This window comes from Propithecus coquereli, unplaced genomic scaffold (assembly GCF_000956105.1).
Source record: "Propithecus coquereli isolate 6110/MARCELLA unplaced genomic scaffold, Pcoq_1.0 Scaffold281, whole genome shotgun sequence".
In the NCBI taxonomy this organism is placed as follows: Eukaryota; Metazoa; Chordata; class Mammalia; order Primates; family Indriidae; genus Propithecus; species Propithecus coquereli.
In genome coordinates, this window is record NW_012148408.1 from 2,731,238 (window position 1) to 2,750,921 (window position 19,684).

Consider the following 19,684-nt stretch of genomic DNA (forward strand, 5'->3'; position numbering starts at 1 on the left):
GGAGGATAGCTTGAAACCAGCCTGGGCAACACAGCAAGACCCCCGTCTCTACAAAAAAATAAGAATAATTGTCCAGGTGTGGTGGCATGTGGTTCGTGTAGTCCCAGTTGCTGGGAAGGCTGAGGCAGGAGGATCACTTGAGCCCAGGAGTTCGAGACTGCAGGGAGAAATGAATCCTGCAACTGTACTCCAGCCTGGGTGACAGAGCTAGACACCGCCTCACAAAAAAAAAAAAAAAAAAAAAAAGTGCCAAAGGCCAAAAGAAATGGACAGATCCTATAACAGTGTTCTAGGAGGACCAGGGGGTGCCGAGATTGCTAGAGAATGGGTATCAAGGAGGGCTTCCTGAGGAGGTGGCGTTGCATATAGCTTTGTCTCTCAGTAGACGTAGGATCCTACATCAGCAGAACGCTTTAGCAGAAGTTAGATTCTGTTTAATTTTCCAAGCAGCCCTGAGATGCAGACATACGTCCTTGTTGCTCTTTTACAAAGGTGGAAACTGAGGCCCAGAGAGGTTGAATAGCTTGTCCCTGGTCTCGCAGCGAGCAGCAAGTGGCGGGCCAGGATTTTTGATCTCGGGCCAGGTGCCCAGCCCCAAGTCCCGGGCTCCTGTCCCTCCCCGCCGGTCGGCAGAGCTCAGGGCCGGCCTGGGTTGGCCGAGGGAGGGGCGGAACGTCTCGGAGAGGCGGGGCTGGGCGCCGCGGACTGGGTCCCTGTCCCGCTGCCCGGCGGGCCGAGCGCACGGACCATGGGCGGCCGCGGGTCTGGGGGCTGCAGGGCCGAGCCCCGCTGAGCCCCGCCGAGCCCGCCGAGCGGGCCATGGGCGACAGCGAGCGCAACAAGAAGCGGCTGCTGGAGCTGCTGCAGGCGGCGGGCACCGGCAACGCGCACTGTGCCGACTGCGGCGCGGCGGGTAAGGGCGCGGCGGGCGCGCAGCCCGGGACCCCCAGCCCGACCCCCGGCCGCCAGACTCCTCCTCCCACCGCGCGGAGGCCCGCCCCCGCCCCGCGGGACCCAGGCGTGACGCCTTCGGGCCGGGCCCCTCTGTCGCCCAGACCGTGAACCTCCGACCCGGGCCCGGACAGTCCCCTGGGCATCGGCACCCCGCCCACCCGAAGCCGGGCCCCTGCCTCCCACTCTGTCCTTGGACCCCGACACTCGATCCCGCAGCCGCCAGCGCTGACGGTCCTGCTCCCCGGGCCCGGGGTCTTGGTGTCTTCCCTCCGACCCGGGCGCGCCCCACGCCCTCAGACGCAGACACTGCACGCACGAGGGACCCCGGACCTCCGACCCAGGCCCCCTGACCGTCCTGTGTCCCCTGCCTGGCCCCGGACGCCCAGGCGCCCGCCGCACAGCGCTGCGACCCCGCGGACGCCCGGGGGCCCTGACCCGGACCTCCCCGCCTGCGGGTCCCGCCCTCCCCGTCCTCCTCTCGGTTCCCCTGAGTCCTGTAACTTCCACGTCGCGCCGCCTCAGACTCTCGCCTCCACTCCTGGACTCCCTCCGAGATCTTCACGCTGGTCGCCGCCGAGCCACGGCCCGTGCGCTGCAGAGGTTCCGCGCTGGGAACCTAGTTACCCCTAGGCCGGGAGACCGAGAGAGCAGGGGTACCGGGCATGGGCAGAGCTGGCCACGGCCCCAGAATCCTGTCGGGCCCTGCCCGGACTTGGTTTCCTCGCCTTGCTCCGCTCAGCTGCCCTCCTGCCCTCTCGCCCCGCAGATCCCGACTGGGCCTCGTACAAGCTGGGCATCTTCATCTGCCTCAACTGCTCCGGCGTCCACCGCAACTTCCCGGACATCAGCAAAGTTAAATCCGTGAGACTTGACTTCTGGGACGACAGTATCGTGGAGGTACAAAGGCGTGCGTGTGGAGAGCCCAGGAACACGGAGCTGAGGTGGTGGGCGGGACGCTCCCATTCTACAGAGGAGGAAACTGAGGCCCAGGGTGGGGCAATTCTTCTAGCAAAAGGGAACACAGCCTCTTACAGGGCGGCCGAGACAGAGGACCCGAATTCAAATTCGAGCTCCGTCAGTTGCTTACTTGCAAGCCGTGAGGGCCTGGAGCTAGTTACTTAATCCCCACTGCGAACCCTCAATTTCTGCAACCGGATTATAGGGAAGCCACCACCCTTTCACAGGGCGGCTGTGGGGATTCAATGTAGGCTCAGCCCAAGCACAAAGTAGTCATTTAACAGTGGCTGTTGTCATTAGTGGAAGTCCTGGAATAGGGGAAGGAAATATCCCACTTCATGGTCTGTGGTCCTGCTCCCCTCCCCCAGCCAGGAAAAGGACCACTTTACTCTCCTCCAGTGAAACCAGTAAATCAGCACATGCACCTGAAGGGTTTTTATTTGTGCCTTGTAACTCCCCTGTTATATTTTCTTCCTTTTTCCAGGTGAGGTCCCACAGGTCACTCAGTGAATAAATGGCAGAGTCAGGATTTGAACTCCGCTCTGTTGGGTCCAAAGCTGGTGCAAATCCCGAGACACAGCCCATCAGGCCCCGCAAGGGAGGAGAGTAGGGTTCGCTCTGCCCAAGGGGTGTGAATTAATAACCTGGTATTTCTTCCTATTCCTGCCCTCGCCCCAGATAGGCCACTGCTGCTGAGGCCACTCTTGGCACATCAGCCTCTGGGTCTCTTAGGTGCCAAGGGGCCCACTAATCATCCAGACCTGTATGTTCTATGGGGCCAGCACCCACTTCTCCCATCCTGCAGCTACACTGGTCTCCTGCAGACTTTCAGGGTTGCAGGGGGTCCTGGCCATCTGTGGAGGGACTTGAAGAAAGAACATGAGCTTTGGAGTCAGACAGATCTGGGTTCAAATTTCAGCTCTCCACTTATAGCTGTGTTTCCTTAGGCAAGTCACCTAACCTCTCTGAGCTGCAGTTTTCTCATCTCTCAAATGAGAATGGTGCTATTTAATAGTTAAGGATCCAATGAGCCGAAGTGTGAGAACTGTCAAGTGCTGTGCCTATGTGAGGCGCAGTTATTACCGCCCTCCTTGGTCCAGGCTGGGGCTGCCCAGCAGCGTGGATGGACAAGCCCCGGGGGACATCTCCTCCTTGGGGGCAGTTTCTCACTGACTCAGCCCTAGGAGTCAGTGAGACCAACAGCCTTCTGGGTAGACCATAGTTTCATTTCACATTTTTTTGAGTTCTAATATTACTTCGAGTTGCTCTTGTCTTGCAGTTTATGACCCACAACGGGAACCTCCGTGTAAAGGCCAAGTTTGAAGCCAGAGTTCCAGCTTTTTACTACATCCCCCAGGCCAACGACTGCCTGTGAGTGGTGATTCTGTAGGGAATGGGTGAGGGGTCTTCCTGGTTCCTCGTTCCCCAGCCCTGCCTGTCTCTATTGCCTTTGTCTGTGGTCGTCTCTTCTGTGGAAGAGAAAGATCCAGGACAGCCTTCAGTACCAGCATGGAGAGCACATGGGAGACCTGGGTTAAGCCTCTTTCCACTGGGTGTGTCACTTCCCCTCTCTAGGCCTCAGTTTCCACAGCTGTGAAATGGAGGTTTTCTCTATGATCTATGCCTCTGCCTCTGACGTTCTTGTAGCCTTCAGATAGAGGGAGAAATGCTGGTACTTTAATAGAACAAGTGTGTTTCAGTTAGTTCCTATGGAGTCATGTTCTAGGGCTGTCCCACCCAAGCTCAAGTTGGCTCCAAGTAACTGAGCTGCAGATCCCTAAATAAAAACCATAAACATAATAGTAGCTACTAATTTTTTTTTTTTTTTTTTGACAGAGTGTCACTCTTTTGCCTGGGCTAGAGTGAGTGCCGTGGTGTCAGCCTAGCTCACAGCAACCTCACACTCCTGGGCTCAAGCAATGCTTCTGCCTCAGCCTCCTGAGTAGCTGGGACTACAGGCATGTGCCACCATGCCCGGCTAATTTTTTCTATATATTTTTAGTTGGCTGATTAATTTATTTTCTATTTTTAGTAGAGACGGGGTCTCGCTCTTGCTCAGGCTGGTTTCGAACTCCTGAGCTCAAACAATCCACCCGCCTCGGCCTCCCAGAGTGCTAGGATTATAGGCGTGAGCCACCGCGCCCGGCCGTAGCTACTAATATTTATTGAGCTTTGCCTCTGTACCAGACTCTGTGCTAAATGCTTATGTGCGTTAATTTAATTCTCTCAACAACCCTATGAGATAAGTACCGCTATTAATATTATCCCCATGATATAGATGAAAACCTGAGTTTTCATCTGAATCTAGTCCATCAGACACCAGGGCCTGGGCGACTGTATCATGGCATTGGGAGAATCTAATATGACAGGGGGGCTGTGAAGCAGCGGGAGGTTCAGGTGCCCTGGAGATGGGGGTCAGTGTGACACTGGACCTCTGTAGGACTAGACTACCTAAGCCTAAGACTTCTTCCCAGGACTCAGCCTCACCACCAGGGCTACTAGTCAGTGCCTTGTGTAAATGAGGAGAAGATAACCCTCCCTCTAGGGGCATGGCTGCATTGCAGCTTCCTAGCCTCAGCAGGGTGCTTTTGGGCAGTGCACAAACTACACAACTGTACCTGGTGGTGTTGCAATTTCTCAGTACTCAGTCAACCCAAGGGCTACTGATGCAGGTGGAGTGGTGGAGGAAGCATAGCTTTCTACTTGGAAGACCTTGGTTTTGTTTCCCGACTCTACCCTACCCAGCTGCTGGACAGGTGACCAGACTTCTCTGATTATCAGCATCCTCATCTCTGAAATGTAGATCATGTTGCCCAACCATGTAGCATGGTGGTGGAGATTACATGAAATAACTTATGTAAAACCTGTCACATGCCACCCGACATACTATTAATAGTTTTAATCCATTTCTCAGTGTCAGCTTCAGAACACTGCCAGTGGCTGGCCCAGCTGCAGGAAGTGCTGGCTCAACTTGAGCGGGCCTGTCTCCTCCTGTCTCACTGCTGCCACTCTGCTCTTTGTTCCAAACTCCCGGTTAGCATCTACTATGTGCTAGGATTTCTGCTGGCACCACATAGACATTACTTGCCATGACTCTAACAGCAGCCCTGCACTTTAACCTTTTTTAGCTGAGTACTAATGGCTGCCTCCCCCCAATTCCAAAACTCCCCTAAATCCCCATCCCCAGGACTGGGATTGGTGGCCCTCAGTCCCCATTCCCTCTCCCAGCTCTGATCCTGTGACCCAGGGTTCCCACCCCATGGTGGGCCTGGTGACTCTCTTCCGTGTCCGCGGGGTGAGAGCTGTGCATTAGGAAGGACTCCTGATTGTAAGTGGCAGAAACACAATTTAAACTAACTTAGGCAAAAGAGGATGTTATGGGTTCTGGGGATCAGACCACAGGAAGGACAAAGGTAGAGCCAGCCTCAGGAAGGACCAAGCCAGGAGCTCAAACATGATCAGTGGCCAGGCTGGCTTCATGCCACCAGCAGCAAGGCCACTTCCTGATGCCAGGCTACACCTCCCAGCGTGGCCCTGGAAGGGGCTTCCAATCAATCTCTCCTACAGTTCTGGTCCTTTTGGTCCACACAATCCAGGGGCGCCTAGAGCTTTGAATGCCATATGCCCTGGTCCAGATCATTCTCATAGCTATGGGTAAGGTCATGTCAACCTTGGAACATTTACCTGGAAAAGGTGAGAGGGAATCAAACAATTAAATTAAGTGTACTCTTGGCTGCATGGTTTTTCTGCAGGGGTCACGGATCACAATATCTGATCGGGGTAGCATTAAATACATACTATGTGCCGAGTATAGTGCTGGGCCCTTTACATACATTTAAACATCTCAACAACTCTGGGGGGTAGGCATGTATACCCCAAATTCGGAGGAGTTAAGTGAGCTGCTCTTGGTCACACAGTGGATAAATGATAGAGTGAGACCTAGTTTGAGGTGGTCAGACCCCAAGACCACTGCTCTGTCCAGTGTAGCATGCCCAGATGTCATGGGCAGGCCACAGGAGGATGCTCTTGGACTCTCCTGGCTTAACCTCATCAACGGGCAGTGGAAGGGGGCAGTGTAGATGGTCCAGGGGAGTCGGTAGCCGTCTCATTGACCTGGAGAGCTGAGGCTGGGGTTGGAACAGGCTCTCAGCGCAGGCTCTCATATAGCTCACGGGAGAAATATTTCCCCCCAGGAGACATTTGGCAATGTCTGAAGACATTTTTGGGTATCACAACTGGGGAGGGTGTGCTACTGGCATCTAATGGGCAGAGGCCAGAGATGCTGCTAAACATTCTGTGAAACACAGGATAGCCCCCCACACCAAAGAATTATCCAGCACCGAAGGTTAATAGTACTGAGGCTGAGAAGCCCCGGATAGCCTGAGCAGGCAGCAAGGCAGCTGCTGTGACGTTCCCACTCTCAGCTGCAGGGTCTTGGAACGTTACTGTGGGGAAAGAATGTGTCAGACACAGCTGACCGAAGGTTCTCTCTCTGTAGGGTCTTAAAGGAGCAATGGATTCGAGCTAAGTATGAGAGACAGGAATTTATGGCTGATGGGAAAACCATCTCACCCCCAGGTAAAGTTATTTTCATCATCTTTTGAGATCTCTGTTCTAATGAGTTTTAAAAAATAAAGTGCCTGAATGTTAGGAGCAAGATCCATCCAAGAGATACCTGCTGCCCTTGCTTTCGTCAAGAGGTCAAGGTGTGGATTCTTCTGACTTTGAAATAACAACACATCAGCTGGTGGGGTTTTATGGTTTGAGCAGCGGAGAAGCATATTTTTTATAAGTCCTTGTAGGGCACAAGCACATACAGAGTATTGGTATAAATTGCAAGAAGACGCCTCCACTGGGCAGACCGATTCGAAAAAGGCAGCGCTGCCCCTGGCTAATACCGCTCCTGCTGCAGCTCGAGTCTTGGTGAGGAGCATGGGCTGGATTTCAGCCTCCCTTTCTGCTATTGTGCAGGGTACAACCTCCTTGGTGGCCCTGGACCTGTGGCAGCTTCACCCTGCTCCCCCGAGTCCAAGCTGACACTGACCCAGAGAGCAAAGTATTCAAAACCACTCTTGGAGGCCCCAAGGCAGCCAATGCTCAGCTCTCCTGGCTACCAGGAGTACAAGTTATTCTTCAAACCAGCATATGCCTTCATTACTCCTGAAGTTCCATTAGGCCGATGTTAACGTGAAGTTGGGGAGGACCATATATATTTAGGCCTCTTTCGGAATCAGTTCAGTCTCTCAGCGTTTAGCCTTCTTAAGGGTTTGTTATGTCTTCTTATGAGACAGCCTGATGCCACGGAGAGCCAAAGAGGAAAGGTTTTGCTCAGTGGGGGAAGTCCAACTGAAATAATAAGACATCGCAGAATTGGCCCCAGATGGGACCCTTGTGTCCTGCAGATGAAATAGCCAAGTTTAGCTGGAGATGCTTGGGCAGCAGGTGGAGGGCTCATTCCGCCCTGAGACCCTATGAGTTTTGTGAGCCGCTTATCGCCTCAAGGTCACGGGTATTCAATTTTTTCTGATTGTTGGTGGTTAAGGTAACCGAGAAGGATTCCTGTGGAAGCGGGGAAGGGACAACGCACAGTTCCTGAGAAGAAGGTTTGTCCTTCTGGCAAGAGAGGGTCTCCTGAAGTACTACACTAAGGAAGAGGTGAGAGGTCAGCCCAGCAAGGGGTTCCCTCCCTGAGCACTGGGCTCTCACCCCACTAAGGTCTACATTTTAATCAATGGCACCTTGTCTTGTGGATAATCTCCGCCACCGAGTCTTGAGTGTCCTCTTTCTGTCTTTCAGGGTAAAAGCCCTAAAGCTGTCATCAGCATCAAGGACTTGAATGCCACCTTCCAGACAGAGAAGATAGGGCACCCCCACGGGCTGCAGATCACCTACAGGAGGGAGGGCCACACCAGGAACCTGTTCGTGTACCATGAAAACGGGAAGGTGAGACGACTGGAGCGCCACCGCGCCCTCCAGCTCGGCACCCCAGGACTCGGCAGGCCCAGCTCGCCACCTCCCTTGCTCATTTGGTGATGTGCTCAGCTGCCTTTTGTGGTTCGCTGCTGCTGTTTGCTGTATTTATTGTCACTTCCCAGCCTGAGACAGAGGTATGAGGAAGGCAGAGCAAGATCAGGGAGAAGAACTTGGCCAGCCACAGATATATCTGGCCAGTGCACAGCCACCCGTGGGAGTCCAGTTAGCAGAAGCAACTATGCCCAGGGATGGCAAACCAGGTAGGGCCAGAGATTCCAAATATGGGGAGAGGAATGAACAGACAATCAAAGGTGGCAGTGCAAGGGGACCTTGCTTCTCAATGCATTAACAGCATTGGTATCACACAGAAGCTTGTTAGAAATGGAGTCTCAGGGCCAGGCGCAGTGGCTCACGCCTGTAATCCTACCACTCTGGGAGGCTGAGGCAAGAGGAGAAGATTGCTTGAGGCCAGGAGTTTGAGACCAGCCGAGCAAGAGCAAGACCCGTCTCTACAAAAAACAGAAAATTTAGCTGGGCATGGTGGTGTGCACCTGTAGTCCCAGCCACTTGAGAGGCTGAGGCAGGAGGATCGCTCGAGCCCAGGACTTTGAGGTTGCTGTGAGCTATGATGATGCCACTGCACTCCAGCCTGGGGGGCCAAGTGAGACCTTGTCTCAAAAAAAAAAAAAAAAAGAAAGAAAGAAAGAAATGGAGTCTCAGGCCTACCTCTGACCTACTGAATTAGAAACTGCATTTTAATAGGATACCTGGTGATCCCTATGTACGTTAAAGTTTGAGGAGCACACTTAATTGTCCGGGAACCCAGCCCAGGCAGAGAAGAGCAGGCCAAGAAAATATGGGTCAGAGCCTGGGCAGGGTCACGTGACTGCACAGGGCCCAGAGATGCTAAGTGGGGGTGGGAGGAAGGTGGGGGCTGATGTTTTGTGAGCCTCTAATAGACTACAGTCTCCTGTGGACACTGTTCTTGGTGATTGTTATCTGTCATTTCTTGATCCTCAAAATAACACCCATGTTACTGAGGCGTGGATGTGTTAAGTAACTTGCTTGAGGTCACACAGCCAGTGGTTCCTGAGCCCTGCACCCATTGTACTACCCTATGTCCCTCTGCTACAGGGAGAGCCCCTGGCAGCAGGAGCCAGGAGCCAGGTTCAGGGACTAGACTTTCCCAAGGGACCCCAGTACCAGGGTGCCAACCATGGTCGCCCTCCCAGCAGGCTTCATGCTTTCTTCCTAGTCAGGGCAGAGTTCCTGGTAGGACGACCTGAAGAGCAGGGATTTGGAGTCAGAGCTGGAGACCTGGCTCTGCTGCTCTCAGCTGTGTTACTGGGGCAGGTCCCTTCCTTCCTGAGTTTGCTTGTTTGTAGATTATAATATCCACCTTTCAGAGGGGTTTTGAGGATTGAGTGAACATGAACCATGAATATTTCATAACCATGTAGTGCATTGCAAACATTAGTGGCTGCAGTTAGCATTTGCTCATGATTATGGCAGATGTAAAGGCAAAGTCTTGCAGCCAATTTCGCACCTGTGTCGTTTATTAATTTAGAAATCCACTCTTGAAATTCACAAGTCCTTATTGAGCCCCTGTAATGTGCAAAACACTGTGCTAGGTTCTAGGGAGTGTGTAGTGGATGAGGCAGAGCTGTGGGCCTCAAAGATCTTGCAGTCTAGGAAGGGACACAGACGGGAAGCAGGTGCAAAGGACACCATGTGATGGGTGGTGGTCATGCTGTGGACACTCAGAGGACATGGAAGTGGCACAGTGGGGGTGGACGAGGTCAAAAGGCTTTCTGTAGGAATTAGTTGCTATTTAAGAATTGTGTGAGGCCGGGCGCGGTGGCTCACGCCTGTAATCCTAGCATTCTGGGAGGCCCAGACGGGCGGATTGTTTGAGCTCAGGAGTTCGAAACCAGCCTGAGCAAGAGCGAGACCCCGTCTCTACTAAAAATAGAAAGAAAATTAATCGGACAACTAAAAATATATAGAAAAAATTAGCCGGGCATGGTGTCTCATGCCTGTAGTCCCAGCTACTTGGGAGGCTGAGGCAGAAGGATCGCTTGAGCCCAGGAGTTTGAGGTTGCTGTGAGCTAGGATGACGTCATGGCACTCACTCTAGCCAGGGCAACAAAGTGAGACTCTGTCTCAAAAAAAAAAAAAAAAAAAAAGAATTGTGTGGCTAGGTATAGTGGCTCATGCCTGTAATCCCAGCACTTTGGGAGTTCTAGGTGGGAGGATCAGTTGAGGCAAGGAGTTCAAGACCAGCCTTGGCGACATAATGAGACCCTGTCTCTGCAAAGAAAAGTTAAAAATTAGCCAAGTGTAGTGGTGTGTACCTGCAGTCTCAGCTACTCAGGAGGCTCAGGCAGGAGGATCGCTTGAGCCCAGGAGTTTGAGGCTGCAGTGAGCTATGATTGTGCAGTGGTACACTAGCCCTGGGTAACAGAGTGTGACTCCATCTCAAAAAAAAAGAATTATGTGAATACACTAAATAGGAGCACACTTGAACCTGTTCAAAGGGGGCATGGAGGAGCCAAGTGTGGTGGCATGTGCTTGTAGTGCCAGCTACTTGGGAGGCTGAGGCAGAAGGATCTCTTGAGCCCAGGAGTTCAAGACCAGCCTGGGCAACATAGTAAGACACCCATCACTTAAAAAAAAAAAGGCGGGGCATAGATGGGAAAAACACAGAGATATTTACTTCAACGGCAAAAAGTATGGTGGGGACTCATGAGAGATTAGAATTAGAAACTCCGTGTGTATGTGTATGTGTGTGAGGGAGAGAGAGAGAAAGAGAGAAGGAGAGAGAGGGAGAGGAAGAGAGAGAGAAAAAGTACACTCTTTCTAACAAACTAGTCTATAACACCAGGGATACAAATAATGTCACACTTCTTTGTTTCTCTAAATTCAAGGGCTTCATTCCCAAAATTAGCAAGAAATCTCCTATCAGTCATCTTCCTTGGCTCCCTCCCTTGGTTTTACCAGAATCTTGGGTCTTATGCCGTCTGGGAGACATGAGGGGATCCCTGGTTCTCAGTCGATGGTGGGCTCTCTGCTGTTGCCCCATGCCCAGACTGGGTGGACACTGGTGGCCACCCCTCCATGCCGATCACTGCCATGAGGACTTTTGTCAAGGTGCCCGATGTCTCTGACACTTAGGAGACCCGGCTCCCTCTCATTTGCCCAGCTGAGGTGCATCTGACGGTGTGGGGCTGGCCGTGCACCTCATTCACTTATGCTGCAGCCTCTGTCAGATGGGCACCATGGGGGCTGCAGACTCACGCCCTCAGCAGCCAGGTAGGTCATTCAAAAGTGAAGTGGACAGGTATAAGGAGTGGTGGAGGCTGCGGCAAACAGGAAAACCTGCATCAAGGATGGAAGCAAACAAAACTTCAGGAGCCAAACAAACACGGCCCTAAGGTCACCAGTTTGTGACAGGAGAACCTTCCAAAGTGAAGGCCTGGTGGCATCTTCTCTGGGCTGACCCCATTCCCGTAGTGCCTGAGACCTAAGAAGGTTCTTGACAAACCCCTGCATGGAGAGAGCTCAGAACCCTGGAATACTGGCCCGTGTCTGACCTGTGGGGGAGGACAAGAAATGGTTTCAAAGGAACCATATTCAAATGACTTTCCCAATCACCGTACTACATCAAAGTCCAGCACTGCAGCTATTTGAACAAGTCTCTTGGCCTCCCAATTCCAAATTCCTGGGAGAAAGAATCTGATAAGCCCAGTCGAGCCTCTGTATTGGTCCAGCCCTGGTCCAGTTGCTGCGGCCAAGGAGGGGCAGGATCATAGCGGTGAACGGGGTTGCAGTTGCGGGTGGGTGAGGACAGGTGGGACAGTTCCCACAGAAGCAGGAGTTGGGCTGAGCAAGCACCCAAAAATCTATCTATTACAACATCTAAACTAACCTGCAGGATGAGTAAAATGTTCTGGGGAAAAGGTGTGTGTGGGAGGGAGGTGGGGGACACAGAATGTCCCAAGGGGAGGGAACAGCATGTGCTGGGGTAGTTGCAAAAAGTTTGGGGTGGAAGGAGCTCAGAGGAGAAAGTAAGTCATACTAAAGAACTTAGACTCCTTTTCTGAGGGTGGTAGAGAGGACTCTAAGCCAGACTGCGTTAGGTTTGTGATTAGAAAATCACTCTGGCTGCCCTGAGAGGGCCAACTGAGAGCAGAAGATCAAGGCCAGCTAGATGCGTGGTTGTCCAGGTGGGAGACGATGGGGGCCCGCACTGCCGAGGGATGCCTTCTCGCAGAGGGACAGCAGACAGGGTCAAGCCAGCTGTGGCCTAAGCTGCACTCCAGGCCACGGGCGAATTCCTGTTGGAGGAGCATCTCCAGGAGCACCTGCCCCGCACCCAAGCGCCGGCCTTTGACACCTGAGGATAGCACTTCCCTAGACCCTTGCTCCTCAAAGTGTGTTCCATGGCCTGAGAGCTTGTTAGGAATGCAGAGTCTCAGGCCCGCTCCAAACCTACTGAATTTGAATCTGCACTTTAACAAGATGCCTGGAGGGTTGGGGAGGGGGCGGAGTTCACGTACACATTAGAAAACGAGAAGCTCCGTCCTAGGCCATTTCGGAACGCCCGTGCGGTTCACCCCAAGCCTTTCACATGGCTCTGGGGTTCTCCGCATCAGTGACTCCCCACTTTAGCCCCTGGGGCTCAGACAAAGCCCTCTGGGATTCCCCGAGTGGAGCTGCGGGGTGTGTGCGTGTGCTGGGCGCAGTGCTGCCCCACACCCGCCAGCCCAGCCAGCTTCCTGCCCCCGACTCAGCCTCCACCCCCACCCATCTCACCACTGTCCGCGTGGCCTTTGCATTTTCTTGGCAGGAGATAGTGGACTGGTTCAACGCCCTCCGCGCGGCCCGTCTGCAATACCTAAAAACGGCCTTTCCTGAGCTCCCGGAGTCTGAGGTGAGCTAAATGCGGACCCCAACTTCTGAGCCCCCTCTCGGCCACCTCCTTCTCTCCCTGTCTGCTGACCCTGAAGACACTCAGAGGCCAAGCTAGATTTGTTTGCAGGCAAGGCCTTAGACTTGAGGGGTGGGCACCTCGAAGGGAAACCAAAAGCCTTCTCTTGGGGAGCTGGGGGATTACAGCCTCACGCGCGGGAGATGCTGTTAACCAGCGGCCTCCAAAAAGCAGGTCAGTCTCTCCCCTGAGGATGCCCGGCTGCTGTCCACGGCGTCAAGGGGCTCAGCCTTTGGGCGTCTCTTTCTGACCCCTTCTCCCACTGAAATGTACACCGATCCCTAACGTACTGCTGACAAAGTGCTTTGGAGCCCATCTTACTTTATAATCCCTTTTATCTTGTAATCTCTTACACGGGCAGTGGGGGTGGGGTGATTATTCCCATGTTACCGATGAGAAACTGAGTCCCAGGAGGGTCAAGTGAATAACCGAAGGTGCTCTTCCCTCTCTGCCATCCTCCCTTTGCCCTCTGGTGTTCTGGGCTCTGGAAGGCCACGGGGCCTCCCCGTTACAACTGTCACAGGACCCGGTCTGCCTTCTGTGGCCAAGGTAATGGTTAGCCTGAGAACTTCATGTTGATTGTCCCCAGACGTCTGGGGCCTCTGTCTGCCTCTCAGTGACGCACTGAGACGGCAGCTCTCTGGGAGCAGTCCCAGCAAGGCCCGGGTCAGGCCTCGAGGTCAGTCTGCCGAGTCAGCACCCAGAACCGATGAACGCAGTTTCCCAGGGGCGGGAGTCGAGAGTGCTGACTGGCATGAAGGGAGGACAAAGTGCAGACCTCAGCCTCCTTAGTCCGGGCCAGCTTCCCATCTTTGCTCACCCGTGTGGAGGAAATTGGTCTTTGGCCAACACTCTCAATGTTGCCTTGCCCCACTCATCCACCATCATGACCTCTTCTCCAGTATCCTCCCAGCCCGCCTCTTCCTCTGTCTTTCCTCCCACCCTGTGTCTGGGTACGGTGTGAGGCTCTGGGCAATCACCGGCCTGGCTCAGGCTTAGGGCTCCAGATGCTGGGAGCCCAGGGAGTGCCAGTGGGGTCGTGGCCCTACAGTAGGAAAGGCATATGGAAGTCAGAGAAGCCGATGTGTTACCTGGGGCAAGTCACCACACCTCTCCGAGCCTCAGTGTACCCATCTGTCACCGTCGGGACAATGCCCATTGTGAGAATCGAGTGTGCCAAGGCATCTGAGTGCAGGAAGAAGCACTCCAACCATGTGATTTTCCTTCTTTTTCCAGTTGTTTCCCAAGCAGTCTTGAGTAGCCCTGCATTAGCTCAAGTTCAGAATATTGAGCAGTTAGGGACTCTATTTTCTCCAAATGGAGGACTTAAAGCCTAGCGAACATATTTTAGGGAAAGAGGGGTGGTATAATTTATATTTTCATTTTCAGCTCACAGTTTTCCTTCCCCCTTTCATATTTCCCATTGCTATTCCCCAGACCTCACTTCCCCTCTGCCCCTGCCCTGGGCCCTGGAGTTCTGGGGAACCTCCTCTGTTCTTGGAAACCTAGACTGTTATTTGAAGCTCTTGACTTTACAGGTGGACCCCCTGGAGCACAGGAGGCCAGCGTCTATCCCTGGAAGCTTCTCTGAGCACAGGATGGCAGGCTGGAAGGGACCTAGGCATCATATGGTCCAGTCTCCTTGTTACACGGGGAAAACAGGCAGAGAGATATGTCGGGTCTTACCGAGGCCACAGCTGGTAGAGGACAGAACTGGAGCTGGAACCCAGGTCTCCTGACTCCTACTCCAGAGCTCTGTGTGCCCACTCTGCTGTCACTTCCTCTTGGCCCTGTGTCAGAATCCCTACCAGTGACCAGGTCTCGGCCAAGGGCCCACCCAGAGGGCTGTGGCATGTTTGTACTTTAGCATCGCAGTGCAGTGGTGGGGGTACAGTCTAGTGTCCACCGGCCCTAGGTGTGAATCCCAGTGCTTCATGCACCAGCTCTGTGACTTTGGGGAAATCCTGACCACTTCTCTGAGGACTGGTTTCTTCAGACGTACAATGAGGCTGATAACACCCACCTCACAGGGTGGCTAAGAATTGTACCCAGAGCCTGACACATGGTAGATCCTCAGAATATGCTCCCTGACACCAAGAGGGTTGCGTTGGAGCCTTGCCTGTGTCCATACCCAGGGGTTACTGAAGGACTCCTTAAAGCAAGACTCAGCCATGCCAGTAAGCTCTGCAAACATCTGGGGTGCTCTTGACTGGCTTTGTTGAAATATTAACATTACATTCATTCCACTTTCCAAATATAACCCTGTGAACCATGAACACATATCCTTCCCCATTGCAAACTTCCCCTTTGTCGGGGAGCCACAGTTGGCGGGGAACCTTGAGCTTCTGGGGTGTGAGTAGGGGGTCAATGTCTGTCTCTTTTCCCCCAGCTCGTGCCCCTCCTCACCAGGAACTACCTCAAACAAGGCTTCATGGAAAAGACTGGCCCAAAGGTACATTCTACCACTCCCTGGGGGACTTACATGGCCCTGGCCCAGGCAGCAGTAGGGCAGAACTTGGGAGGTGGGGAAATGGGGGAGGTTGGGGGAGGTGAACAGATGTTTGAGTACAGCGATGCTTGTGGACCGCGCAGTGGAGACTGGGCGTTAGCTGACGTGTGAGCCGCGGTGCTTCTCCCCAGCGTTAGGGATGCCCACATCAGCTTCTTCCATCCTAGCTCCATCTAACTGGCCCTACCCCTGGTAGAGCAGAGCTGAAAAGGGACTCCCCGAGCTGACAGCTTCTGGGCTTTCCAGGAGCCTGCGTGCTGTGTGCCTGGCGCCTTCCAGGACTGTCCAAGGGAGACGGCGGCTGGTGACATCAGAAAACACACATGTGCACCCAGGGGCCACGTACACACCCTCCCCAGTGGCTGCTCCATTCCCACTTATCTATGGAGGAGGGGAAGGCTGTCCCTGTGCCTCCCTTCCTGAGGAGGGTCCACAGGGGCGGAGCTTGGATGCTGGGTGGGGTGTCTGTGGAGGGGAAGGGGGGAAAGGAGGGGAAAGCAGAGGGAGCTCCCTAAAAATTTCCCCAGAAGCACAGTATTCCAGTGCTTTTTTAAGAAAAGGTTTGATATGTTTATAGGATGGTCGATAAGAGGGCAGTGAAAGCTGATGGGCAATCAGTATGAAAGAAAGCCTTGGGCAGGCTGAAAAAGCAGTTGTAGGTTGTTTTAGGTTCCCTGCCTTTACTAGCCAAGGGCACGGCCCCTCCCTGAGGTTCTCGCCCCGGGGCTTCCTCTCCCTTGACCTAGGTTAGAATTTGGCCAAAGCCAGCACTTTCAGCCTTGCCAAGAAGTAGCCACTTCTGATTTCCTCAACTTCCTTTTTCTGAGACTTCTTTGTCCCCAGCCTGAAAAAGAGGGAAGCCCATCTTCGACTCAAGGCAGCACCTGGGGGCAGCAGGGTGAAGCTGGCAGGGGTGGGGTGCGAGGTTGGTGGTCGGGAGCAGGGTGGGCAGAGAGAGGCTTCAGAGCCCAAGGGCCCCGGCCAGGGCCCTAGGGAGAAGTATTAGGGTGTCTGACGGTGGAAGCTCGGCTGGAGAACCAGTGGGACTGGCCAGCTCCCTTGGCTTGGCCTGGGCAGGCCCCTGACCTCTGTCCTCAGGACTAGGTCTTGTCATCCCTGGTAAGAGGTTCCCTCTTTTGCAGCAGAGAGAACCTTTCAAGAAAAGGTGGTTCACCCTGGATTCCCAGGAGCGGAGGCTGCTCTATTACAAGAACCCACTGGTAAGCGCCACACCGGGTCCCTCCCCAGGGCGTCCCCACATGAAGCTGGGTCAGTGCTTGTCTGGGTCTCTGGCCAAGCTGCAGATGAACACACCTCCCAGAGGCCCAGGGCTAGAGAAACCCGAGGTGGGGTTTCTCTACCCCTCACTTCCCTCTACGTCACCTCCTGTGCATGGAGCTTTCCCAGTAGGAGGCTTTTCTCACCCCTCACCTTCAGGAAGTCCATTATGAGCATCCAAAATGCTGCCACTTGTAGTTAAATAGGGTGTGTTCCCTCCTTGAGTCCCATGAAGCATAGTGCTTAGGAGTGTGGGCTGTCTGGGCTCTGGTCTCGGCCCTGCCACTTGTAATGGCGTGCCTCAGTTTCCTCCTCTGAAAAAGAGGCTTCACAAGAATGCCTTTCTCAGAGGCTACTGTGATGACTATATGAGTTACTACATATAAAGCACTTAAATTCCTCGTGCTTAATTTAATAAGCTCTCTGTAAATGTTGAGTGTCTTTTTAACAGATGATGTGTGTGATTTATTTTAGGGTTTTTTAATCTTCCAAATTCTGGGTCCCACCTAGCAGAAATCCTGGCAGGGACACTCACACCCCTTTCCCAAAATAAAACTTGGGGCTGTCAGGGCTGCAGGGCCCCCTCTTCTCCCCACCCTGGGGTGGCCTCTGATGACCATGTACCCTCTGTTTTCAGGATGCTTTTGAGCAGGGCCAGGTTTTTCTTGGGAGCAATGAGCAGGGCTATGAAATACATGAAGACCTCCCCAAGGGCATCCGAGGGAATCGCTGGAAAGCTGGCATCACCATTGTCACCCCGGAGCGGAGATTCGTCCTCACCTGCCCCAGCGAGAAGGAGCAGCGGGAATGGCTGGACAGTTTGCGGGATGTCCTGTCTCGCCCCTTAACACCCCTCAATCTCATCAGTGAGAAGCAGGAACTGGGGGTGGTTCTTTCGGCCAAGGGCAGAGGGCAGAAAGGGGCTTCTTCGCTTAGGTTCACCTGTGATGCCAAAAAAGTGCCCTGGCCATGCTCTTTCCGTGGGCTTCTCTTCCCGCCAAGGAAAAGCACAAGACAGTGCGTATCACTGCCCACCCTCAGTTCCCTAACAGAGCCCTTCCCCAGGAGCTTCTAGAGGAGACTGGCTCTGGCAGAACCCTTGACGCTGTGTGTACCCCACTCGGTCTAGGGGCTGAGCAGCCTCTCTCCCTCACTCCTCCTCCTCCTCCTCCTCACTATCTTTTCTCGTGAGAAAACCGTGGCCTGTTATTATTAGCTAAGGTCACACCCGCTGGGCAGCTCCTGGGATTTTGGATTCCTCCCTACCCCAGAGGGAAGGCTATTTCTAGTGCCTTCTTTTCTCTGGACCCTCTCTTCTGTCTGCCTCTGTCCTGGTCCTCCTCTTCACTGCAGTTGTGTCACGAGTAGACTTCCCTCTCTGCTGACAGCCCTGTGAAAAAAGGAGACACATGCTGAGCTGGAGCAGGGAACTGCTGGCCCAGGGCCTGGCTTCTGGGCACAAAAGAGAAGTTGTGTGTTTGGAAAAGTACAGACTGAGCAGGTGACCCCACACAGCCCCTTGGGGGAAACCCTTGTGCCCCTGGAGTCTGACCAGTATAAACACAGACACTCTTCACTGTCCCGAATCCCAAAGCCAAAGAGCCTCAGAAACAGACTTGTAAATTGTCAGTGAAGCTTATCAGCTGGTGTTTTCTTTTCTCTGTGGGCCTCTGTATCGGAGTCTCCCTTGGTTTCTCTCTGTCTCTGTGTGTCTGTGTCTCAGAGTTTCTCTCCTTCTCTGGTGTGTGTCCCCCCTGTCTCTCACTTTTTCATTCAGGCTCCCTCTGTCTTTCTACGCCTGTCCCCTCACTGTCCCTTCCCTCCAGTAGGACTGCACTGGCATGGCCACCTCCCTCAGCCCTCTTCTTGTTTCTCTTGCAGCTGCATCAACAGAGAGTGGCTGCAGCGGCAGGTGACCATCAGCTGAGGAACCGGCTGGCCATCAAACACCCGGGGCTCCTGGTGGGAAGGAGAGGTTCTCACTGGGTCCTAGTTGCCCAGCATTAGTGCCCCACAGCCAGTAGCCATCCCTGGCAGTGAACTCTGCCAACACTGAAGCTGTGGCTTTATCTGCCAGCTCCTTGGGCCCTCCCTGCTGCCCAGCCCTAGGGATCTGGGGATCTGGTACGTGGATGAATGCGTATGGCTTCCTCCCCATACACATCCAGGCTTGAAATGTCCTTAAGGCCCAGAACTTCCAGAGGTGTGGCATGTAGAGTAAACATATAAAAAAATAAAATAAAATAAAAACAACAAGGCCCAGAGCTTTCTCACATCTGAAATGGAGGCATTGCAATGAAAAGGCGTCATGCAAGTGGCATCTTGCAAAAAAAAAAAATTTTAATCTGTATCTAACCATGAGGAAATAATCAGACAAATCCACATTCTGCTAAACAACTGGGATGGACTCTTCAAACATGTCAATATCGTGGAAGTTAAAGTAGTCTGGGAACTGTTCTAGATCAAAGGAGACTAAACATGGCAACCAAATGCAATTCATGATTCTCCATTGGATCCTGGACCCTATTCTGTCAAAGAACAGCTGTAAAGGACATAACTAAGATAACTGGGGACATTTGAATATGGATGTATATTAGTTATAGAACTGTAAGATTGTGATAATTATGCTGTATTTGTATAGAAGAATGTTCTTGTTCTTAGGAGATACATGCTGAAGTGTTTAGGGGTAAAATATAATGATGTCTACAATTGATTCTTAAAATGGTTCAGCAAAAAATAAGTTTATGTGTATATGTACATGTATAGAGTATATATGTATGTGCGTGTGCATATACAGAGAGAGTGCACACCACTGTGAAAAATGTTAGCAACTGATGAATCTAGATGAAGTATAGATGGGTGTTTATTGTCCTATTCATGCAAATTTTATATAGATTTGAAAGTTTTCAAATTAACAAGTTGGAGGGAAATAAACACCAATTTTTCATTCTTTAAAAGCAGTGGTATTTCTGCATGAGTCAGAAATGTTCCTGGCCGGGTGCGGTGGCTCACGCCTGTAATCC

General features: G+C 52.9%; 1 protein-coding gene across 3 annotated transcripts; it reads left to right on the top strand.

Moving 5' to 3' along the window:
* Nucleotides 1-714: 714 nt before the first annotated feature.
* Nucleotides 715-19,211, top strand: ADAP2 (ArfGAP with dual PH domains 2). Of its 3 annotated transcripts, none has more exons than XM_012648228.1 (11): nt 715-913; nt 1,721-1,851; nt 3,191-3,282; nt 6,410-6,489; nt 7,454-7,566; nt 7,708-7,854; nt 12,734-12,817; nt 15,264-15,326; nt 16,526-16,603; nt 17,299-17,678; nt 18,543-19,211. In XM_012648228.1, exons 1-11 carry the CDS (start codon nt 820-822, stop codon nt 18,586-18,588), a joined length of 1,308 nt encoding a protein of 435 aa, XP_012503682.1. In that variant the 5' UTR covers nt 715-819; the 3' UTR covers nt 18,589-19,211. The 3 variants fall into 3 exon arrangements, with proteins under 3 accessions (XP_012503682.1, XP_012503683.1, XP_012503681.1); XM_012648229.1 differs by having other exon boundaries at nt 17,299-17,527; XM_012648227.1 differs by lacking the exon at nt 18,543-19,211 and having other exon boundaries at nt 17,299-18,528.
* Nucleotides 19,212-19,684: the final 473 nt, after the last annotated feature.

Excerpts from the sequence above, each read along its gene's own strand:
- ADAP2 (XM_012648227.1), top strand. The coding sequence starts at position 820 with ATGGGCGACAGCGAGCGCAACAAGAAGCGGCTGCTGGAGCTGCTGCAG. Across the intron at positions 7,567-7,707 it reads AGTACTACACTAAGGAAGAG|GGTAAAAGCCCTAAAGCTGT; the intron begins GTGAGAGGTCAG and ends TCTGTCTTTCAG. Across the intron at positions 7,855-12,733 it reads TGTACCATGAAAACGGGAAG|GAGATAGTGGACTGGTTCAA; the intron begins GTGAGACGACTG and ends TTTTCTTGGCAG.